This window comes from Dendrobium catenatum, unplaced genomic scaffold (genome assembly GCF_001605985.2).
Source record: "Dendrobium catenatum unplaced genomic scaffold, ASM160598v2 fragScaff_scaffold_601, whole genome shotgun sequence".
NCBI lineage: Eukaryota > Viridiplantae > Streptophyta > Magnoliopsida > Asparagales > Orchidaceae > Dendrobium > Dendrobium catenatum.
Genome location: NW_021319063.1, coordinates 1,099,191 through 1,119,017, shown reverse-complemented (window position 1 = coordinate 1,119,017; position 19,827 = coordinate 1,099,191). Strand labels below are relative to the sequence as shown.

At 36.3% G+C, this 19,827-nt stretch overlaps 1 protein-coding gene across 1 annotated transcript; it reads left to right on the top strand.

Moving 5' to 3' along the window:
* The first annotated feature begins 682 nt into the window (after nucleotides 1-682).
* On the top strand, nucleotides 683-18,976 carry LOC110116258 (probable E3 ubiquitin-protein ligase RHY1A). Its single transcript, XM_020849770.2, has 3 exons — nucleotides 683-1,054; nucleotides 18,012-18,193; nucleotides 18,282-18,976. The coding sequence occupies exons 1-3, from the start codon at nucleotides 830-832 to the stop codon at nucleotides 18,643-18,645; spliced, it is 771 nt and encodes a 256-aa protein (XP_020705429.1). The 5' UTR covers nucleotides 683-829; the 3' UTR covers nucleotides 18,646-18,976.
* The last annotated feature ends 851 nt before the right edge of the window (nucleotides 18,977-19,827 follow it).

Here is a 19,827-nt window from a genome sequence, read left to right as displayed (position 1 = left end):
AACTTCTTAGCATAAAAATGTTAATTTTTTACAATAAAGCTGCTTTAAGAGAATTATAGATCATAAAATTTAGAGGTGGAACAAATTTTTTTTTATATTTTTTCAGCTACAGCTTTATGCATTTTATGTAAATAATTTCACTCCATAATTAAAAAAAAAATAAGCTTCAACTCTTCTAATTAAGAAAGACATTAATAGTTGCTATTGACTTTAATATTTTTAAAATATTGGGTGTGCTGCACGTATTTAATATAAGCAAAATTTAATCTAAAACAATTATTATAACTTCAAGATCTTTATCAATTACGACACTGGCTTTATCCATCCTTATCGCTGACCCGCCAATTCCCATCCTCATCGGGCGGGTCCCACATTATCGGGCTCCCACATTTATTTCTTATTTTTGTTTTTAAAATATATTTATTTAAAGTGAATTTTTTAATTTTAAATATAAATCAAATTATTTAAATATTTTATCATAATATTGCTGGCAATCTTTGATGCCCGCCAGCGATTATATTTAATAAAAATAAAAATAAATATTTTAAATATTTTAAATATTTATATCAAATATTAATAGAATATAATTTTTAAAAAATAGAAGTTAACAGTGATCCCAAACGGCTTTAGGTGAAATATCTGGGCCTTGAAACCGCCTTTTAAGTAACTTTTCTCCGCACATTCTGCTTCCGATGCCAAAATCCACGCTACCAACTCCCCACTTCGTCGATTTGTGCTTCGCATCGCTTTCTCCGTCGCCTTCCTCTTTTACTCCCCCTCTCACTCACTGCTGAAGCGTGGTCACGAAGAGTTAGAGAGAACTAGCTGCATGACTAGTGCTCTACAGCTCTTGTACGTATTGAGGTCTCCAAATCGCAGAAATCAGGAACCGATCGGCGCGCTCGAGAGTGATCATACCGATCGGGATCCGGATGTGCGCCGCAGCGGGCGAGATAGCCGCCGCGGTAACCGAATAGAGGATGGTGATCACTCACGGCGGTCCCGTGGCGGAGTTTCCAGTGGCCGGCACCCCAAAAGTTGCGGCTCGCATATGGTAGGCGGGAGTTTTGTTTTTTGTTTTGTTTTGTTTTTATCCTGCAGGAGTTTAGCATCTTATTTTTATTTTTGTTTGCATTTTGATTCTAGGTACGTGAAGATATTGGTATTATTTAATATGTAGGGTCACGAAATATATTGTTTCCTTTTTTACTTGTGACTGTCAATGTTTTTGTTGTGATAGTTCTTTGCTAGTTTCTATTTTTGGGACTGTTTGGTTGCAATAGTTTTTAATGATTTAGGCTAAATCTTTCATGACAATTTTTTTAGTCACAGAAATCCTACCAACTTCTTAAATCCAGTTTTTCATCATTTAAATCATAAAATTTTAAAATTTATGCAAAACAATTTACTAGGGTTTAAGTGGATTGAGCATATATAATGTTAAAAAGTTAAGGATTTAATGCCTCCAAATTGGATTCACAAGATTTTTGAAGTCCTAGTTGATTTAAATTCTACTTGAAGCCAAACAGCTCCTTGGGAACACTTTTGAGCGAAAATCTGATTTGATTTGTTCTTAGTTGTAATTGTTGCAAAATGTTTGGTGTTTGCATGAAGAGGGCAGTGTTTTGCTCTTTGATTACTACGAAGTTAGCAGGCCTATGAATTGTCCTGCTATGCCTCTATCATTATGCATCTTTATACTCTGCTTTGTATTATCTTAGGTTAAGTTTTGCAAAATGTTTAAGCAGACTACATGAGCAATATCTACATCCTCTTTATTGTGGTTCGAAGTAAGCAAATATGTTATGTGTAACAAGTGCTATTGTTAGAACTGAGAGCAAAATAAGGTGATTCGTCTTTTAGATTTTTTCTGCTCATTCTATGAGAATCAAATGCCATCATCAGACTACATTAATTGGTTAGATGCTAAGCTAATGCTGCCGGATAGAAAATGTTTCCTTCAGCATCTTTTATCCAAATCAGGTGGATGAAAAGATTACTGATTTGGTATTGACTTACAAACTTATCTTTTTTACATATGTTGAGTTTGACAAACAGTTGATTATTTCGATTCATTTTTCTACTGAATTTCAAGTACTGAGCTTGTTTGCTACTAATTAGAACATATGTTATTACTTAGCAGCTATTCATAGTTTGAGAAATTCACATTATAGGTAAACTTCCTCCACAAAATTTATGGTGGGGGCATTTGACTTGGAAAAAAACCATCATATGTATTTTAAAACCAATTGCAATTACTTAATATGTATTTTAAAAATTGCCCTAAAGTCTTCTTTTATCTTTTGTTGAAAACTAAGCTTATCCTTTGGTTGAATTTGAGTTCAAAGATGTAGGATAGCATCATAGACTTGGTTTGTGCTCATAAAAGCAATTTATTTATTCTATATTAAGATTACTGTAATCTTATCATAACCTAGAATCTCATGTTTATGAATCTAATAACTTTCACACCCTGTGTATTTTTTGAAGCATATAAATATCATTTGGTCACTTATAATTAAATTACTTATTTTTGTTATCCCCATCATAGCCTTTATGAAGCTTTCTAATTCATAGTTAACATTATAGTTATTGAATATGGTTGCAATTTGATTTTTCCATCCTACTTGGTTCTTGCACTTGAATCACAATTTCTAAAATTGATGACTTTATACTGTTGGTGTATTTATTTGTATTGGCTTATTGATAAGGTGATGTGAAACCAAAAGGAATTGCATTAGAGATTATAAAGAAATTGATTTAAGCTTTGCAATATAAACTAATGTTTCACAAGATTAGATGCTTAGACTTAAGACCATCAATAATGTAAAGGCAATCATTTACAAGATAGAATAACAATCACTTGAGAATGATCTCAATCATAAAGATAAACTTAAATATTGTAAACAAGAGATCCCATACTTAACAAATAGAAAAGTCACCTTGAGTTTCCCTCACTCAAGCTCGTCTAATAGGGTTAGCAGAAAAGAATCTTAGCAAACCACGCGTTGCCACCAACGTTGAGAAGACACATATGTTAGTAGTCCAACGAAAGTTCGCCAAAGAGGGAGAAGATGTGGGTGGGTATCAAATGTTCCGCCGACTTCCGGATGGTAGATGCTCTTCAATTGATGACTCCAACGTGAATAAGAGGTGATTGATGTAATCTACTATAGAGTTATCCACTTATGGATTGAGGTTGAAGAAGGTGGATTGATGAATATCCACTAAACTTTGATTGTCGTAGAGGAATCCACAATCACGATTCGGATCGGCCATGCACTAGTCAAGGGGTTGTCGATGGAGGGAGGCATTCTTCTTTCTTGGAGTGTAGTTCATGAGGCAAAAAAGGTTTCCAAGAGGTGGGAATGAAGAAGGGGTGGCTAAGGGAAGAGGGGCTTGCTTTTGGTGGAGTTAGGGCTTGGGTTTGGAGACGGAAAGTAATACAAAATCTGAAATTAGTTTCAGATTTTAGTAAAATAGGAAAATGGAATTAAGAATTTGGAATTTGAAAATCAAATTCAAGTGGAGGGAGATTAATTAGGAGAGAGAGGAGGGAGATCCCATGGAGGGGCCAACGGCATGCATGGGGTTGGGAGGGATTTGAATCTTCAATTTGAAATTCAAATTAATTCCAATAAGGGTGGCTTGATTGGGGGGCAGCCAATTTAATGGAGATTTAATGAGGGTCTAGGTGGCAAAAATTGGAGAGAGAATGTGCTAGAGAGGGGGGTCGGACACATGAGGGGAAATTTGAGGTGTTTGCATTTAATATGTGGGACCGAAAAGGATTTAATTGAGGATTGTTATTAAAAATGAAATTGATTTCAAATTTTAATGGGTTTAGGAGGTTTCCTAATATACGTTATTAATAGGGAAAGTTTTAGAATTCAAATTTGAATTTGAATCTACATGAAGCAACTTTTCAAATTAATGACGACGCAATTAAGGAAAGTAATTATGGACGATTTTGAAATTTGAAATTCAAAATCCTTGGGTGGTGGGTTGATGGCCGGTGGCACAAGGGTGGGGTTAGGTTTTGGGAGGAGGAAAGGGGATTGGGGGGGGGGGGGAAGGGGAGTGGGGGGGGGGGGGGGCTGGAAGGCCGGCGGGTATGGGCTAGGAGCGGAGATGAAAGTATAGCAAAATTAGAAAAGAAAAGAATGGCGTCGCGAATCTTGGAATCCACCGAAGGTTGACGGGTATTCCTCTCACCCACCTAGGGTCTCTCCTCTCATGAACTCACTTAGAGATCAAGCAAAGAAAACTAAATTTCATTTCAATATTCATAATCTCCTCTCATACAAGATGAGGACCTTATATATAGGTCTCCAAACAATTAGAAAAGAAAGACAAAAATGCCCGCGGGGCTACAACTCAAACACAAACAAATAAAGGGTACAATTGTCACAACTAATTAAAGAAACACTAATACAAAATAAAAAATAAAAACTTCTGATCAAGGCCGTTGCTCCGCGCTGCTTCCGATGATAGACATTCCGGAATCTCCTACTGATGTTCTCATCATTCTCCCCAGGTGGGAGATTACTCGACCTTGTCAAGTAAGCATCAAGAGTGCTCTAGTATAGCTCTAGGAGGTCAGGATCCAATATCTGAAGCTTAACACGATCAATCCACATATTCTTGGTCTCTGGTTTCTCTTTCCATTGAACTAAGTACCTTCGGTGCTCCCCACCTTTGGTGGAGATGATTTCATCGCTAAGTATTGCTTTGATCTTGTCCGTATTGGGTGAGGTGGATATATTTGGGAGCGGGGGTAGGCTGAGGTTCTCACTAGGTATGGACTCACAAGGCTTATGATTTAGTGGATTAGTGGGGTTAAACTCTGGTCCCTCAAAGGTTACAAGATCTTTGATGTTAAATGCAGGATTAATATTAAGACCTTCAGAAAGATATAATATATAAGCATTATCATTTATTTTTGAGATAATCTTAAAAGGTCATGCGCTTCTAGCATGTAACTTCTTAACAACCCATTGTGGGAATCGCTCCAAACGGATCCGAACCATTACAGAATCTCTAACCTTAAATTCCTTGAATATTCTCTTAAGATCCGCATTGAGTTTATAATTAGCATTACTTTATTCAATTTTTTTATAAATTTCTTTATTCAATTCCTATAGGTGAGATGCAAATGCTGATGCGACAGACTCGGTATGCATGCTGAATGACAAGACTTGTGGGCTTACACCAAAGCTTTAAACAGAGACAAACTCGACAGAAAATAGACATACAATCATACAGACTCACAAGCACACATAAATAGGGATAACGATGGGTCAATCACAAAATGAGGGGATATAAAGTGTTCATGTCTAAGGGAATTGGTGTAGGAGGAGCAATGAAGACATTCTTAGCTACAAGGGCATGTCTATAGGAATTTTCAACTAGGGTCGTAGATAGTCTCCTATGGGCAGCAGTGTAATTTGACAAATTCATCCAACTAGGAGAGAGATGGTCCTTAACAAGGTAGGACAAGAATATAGCAGACAAAATGAATGAATCAGGAACAAGATAAGATGATGGGTCCTGACTCACATCCTTAAGGGGATAGCCCAAAGAGCCACGAGTACGTGTAGGACTCAAAAGATTGGGTAGACTGCCTAAAACAAAAGTGGGCACAACAATCAGAGAGGTGACATGAAAGTATAGGCAAATACTCTCTCTAGCATTAAAGTTGGTATGAGGAATGGGGAGGTAAGTCTAATAAAAAAAGACACGCAATTTCAAATGTAAATCTAGATGGTTAACTCCTGCAATAGACTCTAATAAAACACAAGGAGGTTCATTGTTAAACTTAGGCTCTGAACCTTTCAAATTTAAATTACTGTCTTCCGAACTCATATTACTATTCTTAATAGGATCTTTTTTGGTCATAACCCTAAGGTCAATGGATTCGGGGTCAATTAAATAAGGGTTTAACTCAGGTGGTAAATTCAATTAACCCACTTCCAACTCGAGATTATCCACATCGCCATCATACTTATTTAAAATTGAATCAGAATTATTCGGAGTTATCTCAGTAGGAGATTTAATTAAATCAAAATCTTCCGAATTTAGTTTCAATGTGTTCAAGGTTAGATCAGTTTCTTTCGAGATCAACTTAATATCATCCAGGCAAATCTTATTCAAAGGGATACCCTTGAGGAGACAAGGATTAGGAAGGGCTAAGGTATCAAGGTTTAAAGGTTCTAAATCTCCTAAATTAGGATTTAAATCATGTAGGGAGTCTAATGTAATCACTTCAGTCTCATCCTCAAAGAATTCTTCGTTATCAGTGATATCATTAGCATCCATGAAATGGATGCACTTAGTCTCAGGTTCATGGGACCTTTTCTTTTTAATGTATTTCTTTATTAAAATTGCACTTGCAGGGTCAAGGGCTGGGGATGCTAAAGGTTGATTGAGATGGCTATAAGTCGGTCCAAGTGGGGAGTCATATTGGATTGATCCAACAAAAGACCCAATAAAGGGTTAGCCATCAAGGCTAAGTGAAGACCTACCGGGTGGGGCAGCAACCCTGATGTTACTAGAAGATAGGTGGTCTCGACCATAATAATGTCCACGGTTTGTCCCAACAAAAGAAGTATGGTGGTGTTCTAGATGAAAGTCACTAGGTGTTGGGGTCACTCCCTGGTTAGGTTCCTGAGTGGGAGTGGTATGTCGGACAGGTTTAGGGGTAACCACAGAGGTAGGGAGATGAGTAACTGTTGCTCGGTGAGGACTAGGAGTCATGATATCAGATTGGAGTATAGCAGGTGGGTAGGACTGACTTTCACGTGTTGGGGTCTTGAGAATGTTGTACCCTAAAGTTTGATGAACACGTGGTGACCTAATCTTAAAATCAGGTGGTTGGCCACAAGTAGGGGAAATATATTTTAATCCTAGTTCTCGTCTCATGTCTTTCCAATCGTAAGTAGGGTATTTACCACGAGATTCTTTATGATCTTCCAACCTCATCCAAAATTGGTGAGCACTACCATTCAGGTGAGACTTAGCAATACTAAACTGGCGGGACTTAGAGATATCATGTGATTCAAAATAGTCCTCTAATTGTCTAACCCATTCCCTAAAGTAGTAAGGGTCCGAGGAACCATCAAAGGTGGGTAGACTGTAATGTGACTCTAAGTGAGATCGTTGAGGCTTAGGCTTAGGTCTAGGTTGATAAGCAGAGTGGGGCATGTATTTAGAGTGGGGAGAGTCAACATGTTTCTCCTTCATAGTTTTAGTCATAGAGCCCACTGGATTAACTAGGTCATCTAACTTCTTTTGAATCCCTATCGGGTCCATGGGGAAGCACTAAGTGAAACCTAATGAAGATTGGGTGTAATGAACAACACTCCACAAGGAGAAAACACCATTACGACCTGCTATATGGTGTAGAAAAATACTGGATAGCAAGCTACAAGAAGGATTTAAGTGATCTAGGCATTTGGTTGTTGGGGTCGAGGACAACACCTAAACACTTAACCAGACTCACCTAAAGGTCACTAGATGGTGCAAGAACGGTTTGGACAGCAAGCTACACTAGTGGTTTAAGTCACTAGGTGTTTAGGGAGGTTGCTAAGGCTTGGAAAACACCCAAATCAAAGCTTAGACTCACTTAAATGCTACCAAACAATGCAAAATTTTGTTTGGACATCAAACTACAACAGTTGGGGAAGTTGCCTAAGTGTTTAGGATGTGGACAAAACCTAAACACTAGGTTAGGGTTACCTAAAGCTCTCTAAATGCTGCAGAAATTTTCTGGAGAGCTAGCAAACTGAAGATATATATATATATATATATATATTTCTTATATATATATATATATCTTCAGTTTGTAAATGACACTACCGGTGATGCTAGTGGACTTGGCGTGGATCTGATTGCTTCGTCTATGATCCTTTCAGATTCCACTTGGGTGGTCGTCGGTGGCCCTTCAGGAGGATTTTCATTAGATGCTCAATTTACTCATAGTGGCTCTACCCAGTTACTACAGGGAGCGATGCTGATGATATTATGATGGAACTTATTACCCGTCCTTCCTCGACTCAGGTGATCCCAAGTTTTCTTCAGGTGGATCCTCGCTAAGTGTTACTTCTCACCTAGGTGACTACCGATCTACAGCTTTTACAGAGGACTTCCACTTCTTATGTATTATCATATTTATATTAGCAAATTCTATTATATATATATTTTCTTCTTCATAATGATAGCTTATCCCTCTTTCATGTTCTCGGTCTGGAGCTTTTATATTTCGAGTCGAGATTAGTGTTTCGGGCCCGTCGCTCTTTTAGTCAGCGGTGGTCAAGAGGAGTGCAGTATGTTGTTGTTGCACTACGAGCTTTGCTGTTGAGAGTAGACCTCGACGCTTTACCAAACTTGTTCAACTTTCACACAAAGACCAGTTTGCTCTTAGACGTCGCCGCATCATGTGGTTTTTGTGACTGTATTTTACAGACATGGGAGTTACTCTACCATACTGTTGAGTTTGCATTGTTTCAAATGCACTTCACTTCTTAGGAGCTGTCTTACATAGTTTTTGTTGATTTAGAGATTGAAGTCAGAGTTGACTGGGATAGGATGAGGAGAGCTCGCATTGATCTGGATTTCGATTTACAGACCTTAAAATATTATTAGCGAGACATTTCTAAAGAGTAGCTTGAGCTTCTGAGTATATCAGCTGAGCTTAAAGCTTTGAAACAGAGAGATTAGACTCTTTCAGGTGAGGCATCAAGAGATTAGAACAGCAACCACTCGTAATAAGGACTTCTCTTGGATAACTATCGAGGTTGAGCATTTGGAGCATAGTTTGTACTTTTTCACTGAGGAGTTTGACTTGACACATCATTAGCTAGAGTTTGCACAGGGGTAACTAGCATTGTTGCATGATTGTTTATTCAGAGTCAGACGACATATCAACAACATCCAGTTCAGACTTTGACAGACTCTCTACCACCTCTGTGGTACATATACATGTATTTTTTTATAATTTTAAATTAAATTTATAGACTTTTAGTATTTTCCGTATCTCAACCCATAGGATTGTGAGCATAAAGTATTAGGTTATCATAGCTAGATATTTAGCTAGTAAACACTTTCACACATAATTTCATTTCACTTTGTAAAAGAGTATATATGAATTTATACATTGCTTTGCAAGAATATACAAAAATTTATCTCCTAATTTATTGGGATAAGCGATTAATACCTCTTTCTTTACGGGATGACATATAGGTTGTCTCCTGTATTGCAGGATTATATAAAAATTGCCTCTTTTATTACAAGAAGGTGTATTGTTGGTACCCTACATTATAAGGGGGGAAATGTATATAAAAATTACCTCTTATATTACAGGAGGATGTTACAGATATTCTCCCGCATTGCAAGAAGATATATATAAATTGCCTCATGTATTACAGGAGGATATTAAAGGTATCTTCAGCCTTGCAGGATGATATTTATAAATTGCCTCTTGTATTACATGAGGGTGTAAAAGATATCCACTGCCTTGCAGGATGATATATATAAATTGCCTTTTGTATTACAGGCAGGTGTATATCGAGTGCAATGCAAGGGGCCATGTAAATTTATATCCTTCATTGCAGGAATGTATGTGGGTCGTCTCCTGTTGTTATTGAAGATATTAAATATTATATCATGCTTTGATGGGGATATTATCAGTAGAATTCAAAGTGATGGTGAAATTGATGGGGATATTATCAGTAGAATTCAAGTTGGATGGTTGAAGTGGATGAATGCATCGGGCTTATTGTGCAATAGAAAATCCCCTCTCAAACTTAAGGAAAAATTCTATAAGATGGTGGTGAGACCTGTAATGCTTTATGGTGCCGAATTTTGGCCATTAAAAGAGAAGCATAATATTAAGTTAAGTGTTGCAGAGATGAGGATGCTTAGGTGGACGAGTGGCTTGACCCTTAGAGATAGGATACAAAATGAGCATATACGTGAAAAGGTTGGAGTAGCTCCAGTGGAAGAAGATAAGAGAGAGTCGCCTTAGATGGTTTAGTCACATTAAACAGAGGCCTTTCGATGACCCGGTTAGAAAAGTTGAGGTATTAGATTTGACTTATGTTAAGAAAGGTAGAGGTAGACCTAAAAAGACTTGGTTAGAAAATATTAGAAATGATCTTTCTTTATTAGATTTAAATTAGAATTTGACTTTTAACCGGACACAATGGTGAAAAAGGATTCCCAACGTAGTGGGACAAAGGCTTGATGTTGTTGTTGTTGTATTCATGTTTGATTTATTGCATCATATTACTTAGTTCAATCTAATATGATTGGCTTACATTTTAGTTTGATTTAACTTGGTTAATGTTGCTTGATTCAGATGTGTGTAATTTTATTTATAATGTGTTGCTTGATTTAACTTGGTTAATGACTTATATTTATTATGTGTTTTAATTTGATTTATGAATTGAATCTAGCATGTCTTTATTGATTTATTTAACTTAGTATGATTAATTTTATTTAATTTGAATCTGGAAGGTTTGATGTTTGCTAGTTTTACTTATTTAATTTGATTTTGAACTCATGTTCAACTTGCTTATAAATCAGTTTATTCAACTTCAATAGAATTGGTTTGAATTTCAATTTGATTATAATGTGCATGTTTCATCTAAATTTCCACTTGAAGTTCATATTTGATTGAGGTACATTGCATTAGTTGACTCAATTTAATATAATTAATTTCATTGCAATATATGTATTTCATTTAAAATTTATACTTGATTTAAATTTATTATATCGGCAAGTTCATCTTAATGTAGTTACCTCAAATTTTGGTTTGTTTTGATTGCAACACTTAATGCATGTTTGATTTGAATTTTCATTTAAAGAGTAAGTTTATTAGCTTATGTGCATTTGCAATTATTTGAATTGAAAGTTGAGATACAAGTAAAATCCTAAATATTGAAGGATCTCAATTCCATTACATTCAAGGGTGTGAAATAGTTGAAAGCAAATTGAAACTTTTGAATTTCTATCCTATCAGTGTATACCGAGATAAGTAAAAAAAAGAAAAAGAAAAAAGAAAATGAACTCAACCTCTCAATTCTCTACTTATCCATGCATGGTGAGTGTGCATGTTTGGTTGGCTAGCATTAACAAAAGAAAACTATGAACTAGGAGTATCGTCGCGCACATTCAAACGTTGGCTCAGAGACCTAATCTTCTAAGTTGTAATTATCTTACTTCATCGAAACAAGTTCAGTGGATTCCGGCCTTATTACTCTCGTTTGGAAGAAACTAGAGCAGCTGAAATAAGGAAGAAGTTGCTATTTGATTTGCTTTGGATGCCATCACCATCACTAACTCGTCGGAATTGGTATTTGATGAAGTGGAAAGTGTAAAACAATAGACTAAGCTTCGACTTGACCAGATCAAATAGCCAAAATCAGTTATATATGATCTCCAGCTTGTTTCACCCATTAAAAAACTCGAAGCCACTTCACTTTTGTGGAAGAAATGGAGGTAGGAGGGGTTCTATGCCTCTCCTGACTTTGAAAAACTCGGTACAAGTAATCAAAGGATAGCACTTCCTAGTCCTGCCCCCCTCCAAATTTCTCAAAAGCCAAGAAGGAAGGAGAAGAAACTCTACCCGCTGAGCTCCATGTGCACGTAGATTACCCTCCTTTTCTCGCTTGATTCTCTGGAAGAAAATGAAGTCAGAAACCAGCTTGCCACTCATGTTTTTCTCTAGAATGGCTGAACTTCTTTGTTTAATGCCTCACTCTCCTCTCTTAGTTTCTCTGAAGAAGAAGAACGAACCCCACCACCCTCCCTCTCATTTCTAGAAGAGTCACACACCCCCATGTCACAAGGATCGAAGCCAAATGTCTCTCCTACACATATCTTTAATCCGACGGCCTAGATGGATTTGATCTACCGTTGAGTGCTCACCAATACTGAGGACAACAGGGGCTCATGGGAAAAAGTGGATTGCAGCGCACTACCATTTAATTTCAGTTATTGGATCAATATCTTTTTGATTTGGGAAGATTTGGATGTCCAATTGAAGCTAAGTGCAGCTCATATTTGAGAAAGGCTGAATCGAGTTGATTTAAATTCTATTAAACCCGACTCAATTAAACTCAATTTTATTTGAGTCGATTAGGTAACTTTGCTACAATTTGGTGCAATTGACTTGAAAGGCTGATTTAGCTCGACTAGACTCTAAAAATGAGTCAGTGAAGATTGCGAACCTTGTTTCAAAAATGAGATAAACACTACTCGATTATGACTCCTACTTATGTATTGTTTAGTTCTCTAAATGGTTTTTGTTTAATATCTCGTGATCCTGTATAATAGTCTTTCATGCATTGCTTGTGTGATCCTTATCACATGGTTCCACTGTCACTTTTTCTCGAGTAACTGGCATTTTATTTGACGGTTGTTTGTTCGTGATTCCTTTATATCTAAGTGTGGTTATTGTGTTTGTTGAGGTGTGATCGCACATGAATCTTCTATCTTTGTTTGATCTTGTGACTAACTTTTTCTTGACAATTTTCTTTAGTTGATATGTTTTTCTATTATAAAAATATGGGGCATCTTAGCCTCTTAGGTATGTAAATAAATAATTTCAATAATATTTCTGCAGGGTTATTTTGTTTCCTCATCGTACTTGAAAGTTGTTTGAATGCGAATTTTTATTACCTATTGCAATTAGTGGCTAAATTTTTATAGAGGAAGCTATCTCATTGTAGTAGCATGAGGCCTATATTTTTATTTTAGTGGTTTTTTCCTATTTTTTCTATATTTATAATTTTTAATTATTGATTTGCGTGAGTGGATTTAGCCAAAAGTAATATAATTTGATTTTTTATTACAAGTTTTTTTGAACATGCAAAATTTCATTATCCTAATTTTTTATGTTAATTTTTATTATTCAAACATTAAAATATTATTTTTGCGAATTTAATTAGTTTTTAAATTTTTCATAAAATGCTTGACATTTGTTTGATTTGATAGTTTACGAGCTGTGAATTTTGAGTTTGTATGTGTTCAGTACATCATTAGAAACCTTTTTCCTGAAGAGGTCTTAGTGAGTCTTACATTAGGGAGGAAGGCAGATTGCCTCCAAACATGCAACATCATCTTCATAAACCCATGTAATGACAGTAGGTTTGTGAATCACACAATGACAGGGAAGACAGCCTATTAGATTTGAGAATATGGATAAGGTGATGGTGGGTGTTAGTGGAGTTAATGGATTTTATCCCTGCTTAATCTGATTGAAGGTTGCATTGTTATTTTATTTATTTATCTTGATGTATTAGCTTTCATGTCTTAGTTGTCACTTTTAATTGTTGTTTTAATATCACTTTCTGTGCTATATTTAGCATGGGCAGTATTAAATTTTTATGGGTGTTTTAGGCATTTGAGTTATGAAATTTATTTTATAAATAGGTTGCCATGGTTGTTATTCGATTTTTTTTGTGAATTGAATGATTATTGCCTCCAAATCTCTTCCTCTTTTTTCTCTTTCGCTTTCAATCACTCCTTCACATTTCTCTTCCAATCTATCTCTTCGCTTTCTTTCTTGCTCTCTTACACCCTTCTGTTTATATCACATCCTTGATGCATTACAAGGAATTATGTTTCATTTATTTATAATATTTTAGAGATTATTTTAATTTATTAGGGTTTTATTTATTTATTTTGAAATTATTAGAATAAAGTATAGTTTAGGATAATCTTTTGATTTGAATTTGATTAAGGATTGGATTTGATTTCAGTATTTTATATTTTGTAACTCTATTTCTAAAATAGTGATGAGTTGCTTGCATCTGAGTTGTTGTCCCACTCTTAATTCCTAATTCCCCTTTTTGTTTCCTTATGTCTCTGTTAATTGGTATCAAAGCCCAGTGAATCCTCATTTGTTGTTGCTTTATGCAAGCATTGATCCCGATTATCACAATCAATATTGCAATCTTCATTTCTAGATTGTGATCTCTACACATGATCTTTTTCTTGATTGTGATTGTTACAAGTGAATGTTGTTCCTCTATTTGTTCAACATTGATGTCTCTTGTTATTTCACTTTTTTCACTAGCCTTGTCTTTGTGCTCATTGCATCTAACCTCATCAGTCAATTACCTTGGTCAAGTATTCAATCACATCCCAACAGTGTTGTTTAAGCATTGCATCCTAATTACAATCCTTGTAACTCATCATGATATGCGCTTGCAAATTATTTTGCATGCATCTTGTTCATGCAATCTACAATGCTCTATCACATGCAACACACGAGTTAAACTGCACATTCTCTCCTACTTGTGCTCTTTCCTTCCCGTCCACCTGTTTGCATCGTTTGACTAACCAATCAATACAACAATGCTCTTAACAACATAAATTGTTTATTAACTATGAATTCATTAACAATGCTCTTAACCATAAATTAACTATACGATTGTAAAAACTTGAAGATTTAGATGAAATTAGACTTTAAGCCCATCAAAATTTAGAAATTAATAAAGCACGAATGACTAAGGCTCACAATCGAATGGTCCGTCCTATGAGCTTTTAAGAAGGCAAACTTGCACTAGTTCGTAAAAGGCCTATAATTCCCCACCGTCACATCAATGGTAAATTTTATCCAATATGACCTTCATTATCGAAAAATGTATATGGAGGAGCCTACCAACTTATAGACATTTATGGTCAAAGGCTTATGACACCAATTAATATCCAATATCTAAAGAAATATCATAACCTCTCAATTGACAAGATGTTATGTTGAAAATTTCTCTTGCAATACAGGAGGCAATTTATATATATATATATATATATATATTTATATATATATATATATATAAAGAAGATAATTTTTATATATTCTAGAAGACAACCTATATGTCATCCTGTAAAGCAAGAGGCATTAATCATTTATCCCTGTAAAATACGAGATAAATTTTTGTAATCTTGCAAAAAAAGGTGTAATTCCACATATACTCATTTGCAAAGTAAAAGGAAATTATGTGTGAAAGTGCTTACTAGCTAAATGTCCTAGCTATGATAGTTCAATACTTTATGCTCACAAACCTAAGGGTCGAGTTATTAAAAAGACTAAAAGTCTAAAAACTTAATTCAAAATTATAAATAAATACATGTATACATACCAGAGAGGTGGTAGAGAGGTTGTCAAAGTCTGACTGAATGTTGTTAATCTGTTGTCCGACTCTGAATAAAAGGTCATCCAACATCGCTCGTTACCCTTGTGCAAACTCCAGCTGATGATGTGTCAAGTCAAACTCCTAAGTGGAAAAAGACAATCTCTGCTCTAAATGCTCAACCTCGGCAGCTATCCAAGAGAAGTCATCCTCAGTATGAGTGACTGCTGCTCTAATCTCCTAACGCCTTGCCATAAGAGCTTGCTCCCTCTGTCTCAAAGCTCTAAGCTCAGCTGATATAGTTTGAAGCTCAATCTGCTCTTCAAAGATGCTTACAATGCTGAAAGGTCTATAAACTGAAATTCAGATCAAGGAGAGCTCTCCTCATCCTATCCCAGACAGCTCTAGCTTCAATCTCTAAATCAGTAAGGACTATGTAAGATAGCTCCTGAGAAGTGAAGTGCAGCTAAGACTACCCAAATGTAATAGTACGGAAGAGGAACTCCCATGTCTACAAAATACTGTCACGAGGCCATAGGATGTAGTGGGGTTTCAGAGCAAACTGGCCTTTGTGTGGAAGCTGAGCTTAGAGCAAACTGGCCTTTGTGTGGAAGCTGAGCTAAGACTACCCAAGTATGCAGAGTGTTAAGGTCCACTCTCAACAGTAAAGCTCATAGTGCAGCAACAACATATTGCACTCTTATTGACCACCGCTGACTAAAAGAGTGGCAAACCAGGAACACTGATCTCGACTCGAAATATAAAAGCTCCAGACCTAGAACAGGAAGGAGGGAGGAGCTATCATTAAGAAAAAGAATATATATATATATATATATATATACACTAATGCAAATAAAATAATACATAAGAAATGGAAGTCCTCTGTAAAAGCTACATATCGATAGTCACCTAGGTGAGAATTAACACTCGGTGAGAATCCTCTGATGAACAACTTGAGATCACCTGAGTCGAGGAAGGATAGGTAATCAATTCTGTCACAATATCATTAGCATCGCTCCCAGGTAGTAACTGGGTAGAGCCACTATGAGTAAGCTGAGCATCTTACAAAAATACTCCTGACGAGTCACCGACAATCACCCAAGTAGAATATGAAAGGGTCGGAGACGAAGTTATCATCTCCACACCAAGTCCACTAGCATCGCCAGTAGTGCTATTTACAAACTGAAGAGATGCTGGCCAATCGCCCGCATATATATGAAAGAGATGTGAAGAGAGAGAGAAATAATAATAAATGAATGCCAATGAATAAATAGGGCATATAAGGAATATTTTCCTCCAATATCACCAAAAATAGTAGTGGTGACAGGTGGATGCTCAGTGCCTGAATGATGTCCCATATCCACGTCACTTGATGACGGCATATATGAAGAGCTACCCGTACCCTGTGCTGGACTCAAACTGGTATAACGAGCTGACAAAACGGGTGTAAATCTACTAGGTTGTAGCGCAGGAAAATACTTACCATCTTAGTGAAAGTAAGCCAAATTACTCTTATTCAATCAATTAATGATAAAAATGAATAACATGCATTAATACCTTCATCACTGGGAGGGAACTTATATGGGCCTGAAAGGGTATGTGAAGTGTTCACGCCAGCTTGCTCCAAGATGGGAGAGCCTGGTAAATTAACAGGTGCAAGTCTAGGAGCTGAAAATGAAGCAGAGAAGATATATTAAAAATATAGAGTTGTAATTTAATATATAATGCTCAAATGAGAGAAATGTATAACCTGTCTGGTCGTATGACATTCTGCTCCTTGGTCGCCCCCTGTCGAAAGAAGGGGAAACAAGTCTACGTCCATGCGGTGCTGCAGTTTTGTCACACTGCATATATATGCGCTTGGAAGAAAAATGATAAATGAAAATAATAACACAAATATAGGTACTAGGGTCACCACGTTTTGCAGAAGGCTCATAACTCTTCCTCCTACTACAAACTTTAGAGGACTCTGCATGTGCTATAGCATAGTCTCTCAATTCTGAAGAATATATCAGTCATCTAGATCCCCTGATCCTCCTACTATATCTTCCAATGCCTAACTTGAAGAAAGAGGAAAATGTATGCCGGATCCAAGACAGCCGTAAGTGTGCAATCCCTGTAGTAGCATCTATAGGAGCTATGCAGAAACGAGAGCCTGTCCCAGTATGAAGGAGAAAGGCCCAAACCGTTGAGGCTACCTCGAGATTAGTAGAGGACGGAAGCTCCAAGTGTCGAACATCTGACACTCTAGGAAGAACTGGAAGCCCGTCCAAAGGAGTAGCATGTACGAACCTGAACTATTGTGCTGCTTTGTAATTGGCTGTTTTATAAATATCCACATGGTGCTATCCACATCTAATAATTTCTCTATAACAAGTGCTAGTTTAGCAACCCTCGAGTTTCCTTTTTCGGCGCATGAAAGGATGTGGTAGATTGACCATGTTTTTTGTCATGGCCTTACACTAATATCTTTACACAGGCATGGAGAAAAATATATCTCTTTCATCTGGCGATTAGTGGCTGCTTTGCCATGTCCTCAAGGAGCCCTCGCACTCCTTAAGATTCAGATAATATCTTCTTTATCGGTTCAAGAGTTTTCCTATTTGAAATTTCCAAAAATAGTTTCTACACCCACTAGTCTCCCGAGTCAGTTCACGTTTAGCTTTGTTAATTATTTTATGCTAGCCATAGGAGGCGCAGTCTTCAGAGGCACTTCCCGGTGTGATGGTCAAATTTCATAAAAAATCATTGATCAAACATAGAAATTCTTGGTAGAGTTTTGCAGTTAAACCTATATTCTTAGTACTGACAAGAAGAGATGATCATCTGCATCTTGTAAACTTCTACATTAAATGTGTAAAAAAAATGCTTCAGGAACGTGAACTAGGAAGAAGATCAAGTCGCAATGGCAGTGGCAACAGCAGTAATGGAGGAGTTTCTAATACCATGCTAACTCACCTGGGACTAACTAGAAATGACCAGCTTCCCTGCGCCGTAGAACAGGCAAGAAAAAGGCTTTTAGAAAGACTTCAAAGCGTTTCGCTTACAGATAACAGGTATCTTCCCAATCTCCAAAATATATAATCACTTCAATAAACCTATAATTCAAGAATTGCAAGCTGACTATTTACTATATCTGCACAGGCAAAGATCCCCAAATGATGAATCAGCACTTGTTGATGGTTTTGATATTAATAATGCAAACCTGAGTCCTAACTCGAGCGTTCTGAATAGCGAATTAGCCATATCAAACAAGAAGAAAATTCCAGCACTTCGTTGGGACGATTTCTGTGCCATGAAACGAGAAACTTTCAGGAGCTCTGAAGAAAAACATGAAGATGGAGTAATGGCAGAACTGACTGAATGTTGTATATGTTTGGAAGGATTTAAGGATGGAGATTGGCTTATCAAATTATGCTGCAGTCATAAGTTCCACCCTTGTTGCTTGGAGCCATGGCTTCGGTCCTCTGGTGATTGCCCCTTATGTAGGGCAGATGTGATCTGCTGATAATGGAAGCTTGACGCTCAATATATAAAAAACTAGTTTTTGTACTTAGTTTCGTTTGGGACGACTTTCTTACTGCTCCTTAAAGCGACTTTTTAGTATACTAGAAAAATTATGCTGCAGTCATAAGGGTGTGCTGCTGCTTGATTTTCACAGTTACAGAGTGTTCTTTGTGTTGAAATAGAAATGAAGAAGATGAGACATTTGGAGGTGGGAGAAACCTTATTGTAACTGATAGTACACAGTCTCAAGTTTTTATTTTGATAGTGTCTTCACCGTACAACTGATCAAAGAAGAATTAATGTGAAGAGTTTGATAGTGTTCTTTCCTCTAACTTGAATGCCAGTCTCTACTATGTTTTAACATTTCATTGAATGCTTATTTCTCAAAACCAGCTCCTTGATTATCACTTTTTTTCAGGCTTCTTCTTGACAAAAAGATAATTCTAGAAATGTTTTATGATTTTATTATCCATTTGATGATCTAATGGATGGCTATGATCTAGCATAAAGTCATAGTTCGCCCCTCTAAAACCATCATGGCCTTAAATCATATCCTACTAAGAGTTTTCTGTCTTTAAAGTTTGTATGTAACTTATCAAATAATAATCAATTTAGGTTACAATATCACAAAATAAAATAATTATGTTCCTCTGTTCGGTTTGCACACCTGTATCATCATTGGAATTTTGTTGCCTAGTACTGGCTGCTGTTAGTCTTCATTATCATTTATTTTACATTTTGTTCATTTTATTATAAGTTAAATAAAAAAATCTTATTCGTTTTTTTTACTCTCATTCAAATAATTTCAAATATTTAAAACATATATGTTTTTTACACTATAAATATTTAAAAAAATGCAATTAATTCTTTTTATGTTATATTTATTTTATTTTGGTTCTAACTAAACAAATCATTTCATCAAAACACAACTCCAATGGATGCATTGCTGGAGAAATTATTCTGTGCGGAGATCGGATGCAGAACATTATTCGAAGATCAATCAGAATATGCCACATCAATGATACGAGAGATTATTGGGTCCAGACACTGGACACAGTTTATGTTCGGTACTTCACAATACCAAACCGTACTGAGCTCGATGTTGTGAAGTACTGTGTACCGAGCAGTATTGAGTTCAATACTGAGCAGTACCGAGCTCGATATTGTGAAGTACTGTGTATCG

Coding starts and splice junctions, on each gene's coding strand:
- LOC110116258 (XM_020849770.2), top strand. CDS start 830: ATGACTAGTGCTCTACAGCTCTTGTACGTATTGAGGTCTCCAAATCGC. Junction 1,055..18,011: donor AAAGTTGCGGCTCGCATATG/GTAGGCGGGAGT, acceptor AAAATGCTTCAG/GAACGTGAACTAGGAAGAAG. Junction 18,194..18,281: donor GTTTCGCTTACAGATAACAG/GTATCTTCCCAA, acceptor ATATCTGCACAG/GCAAAGATCCCCAAATGATG.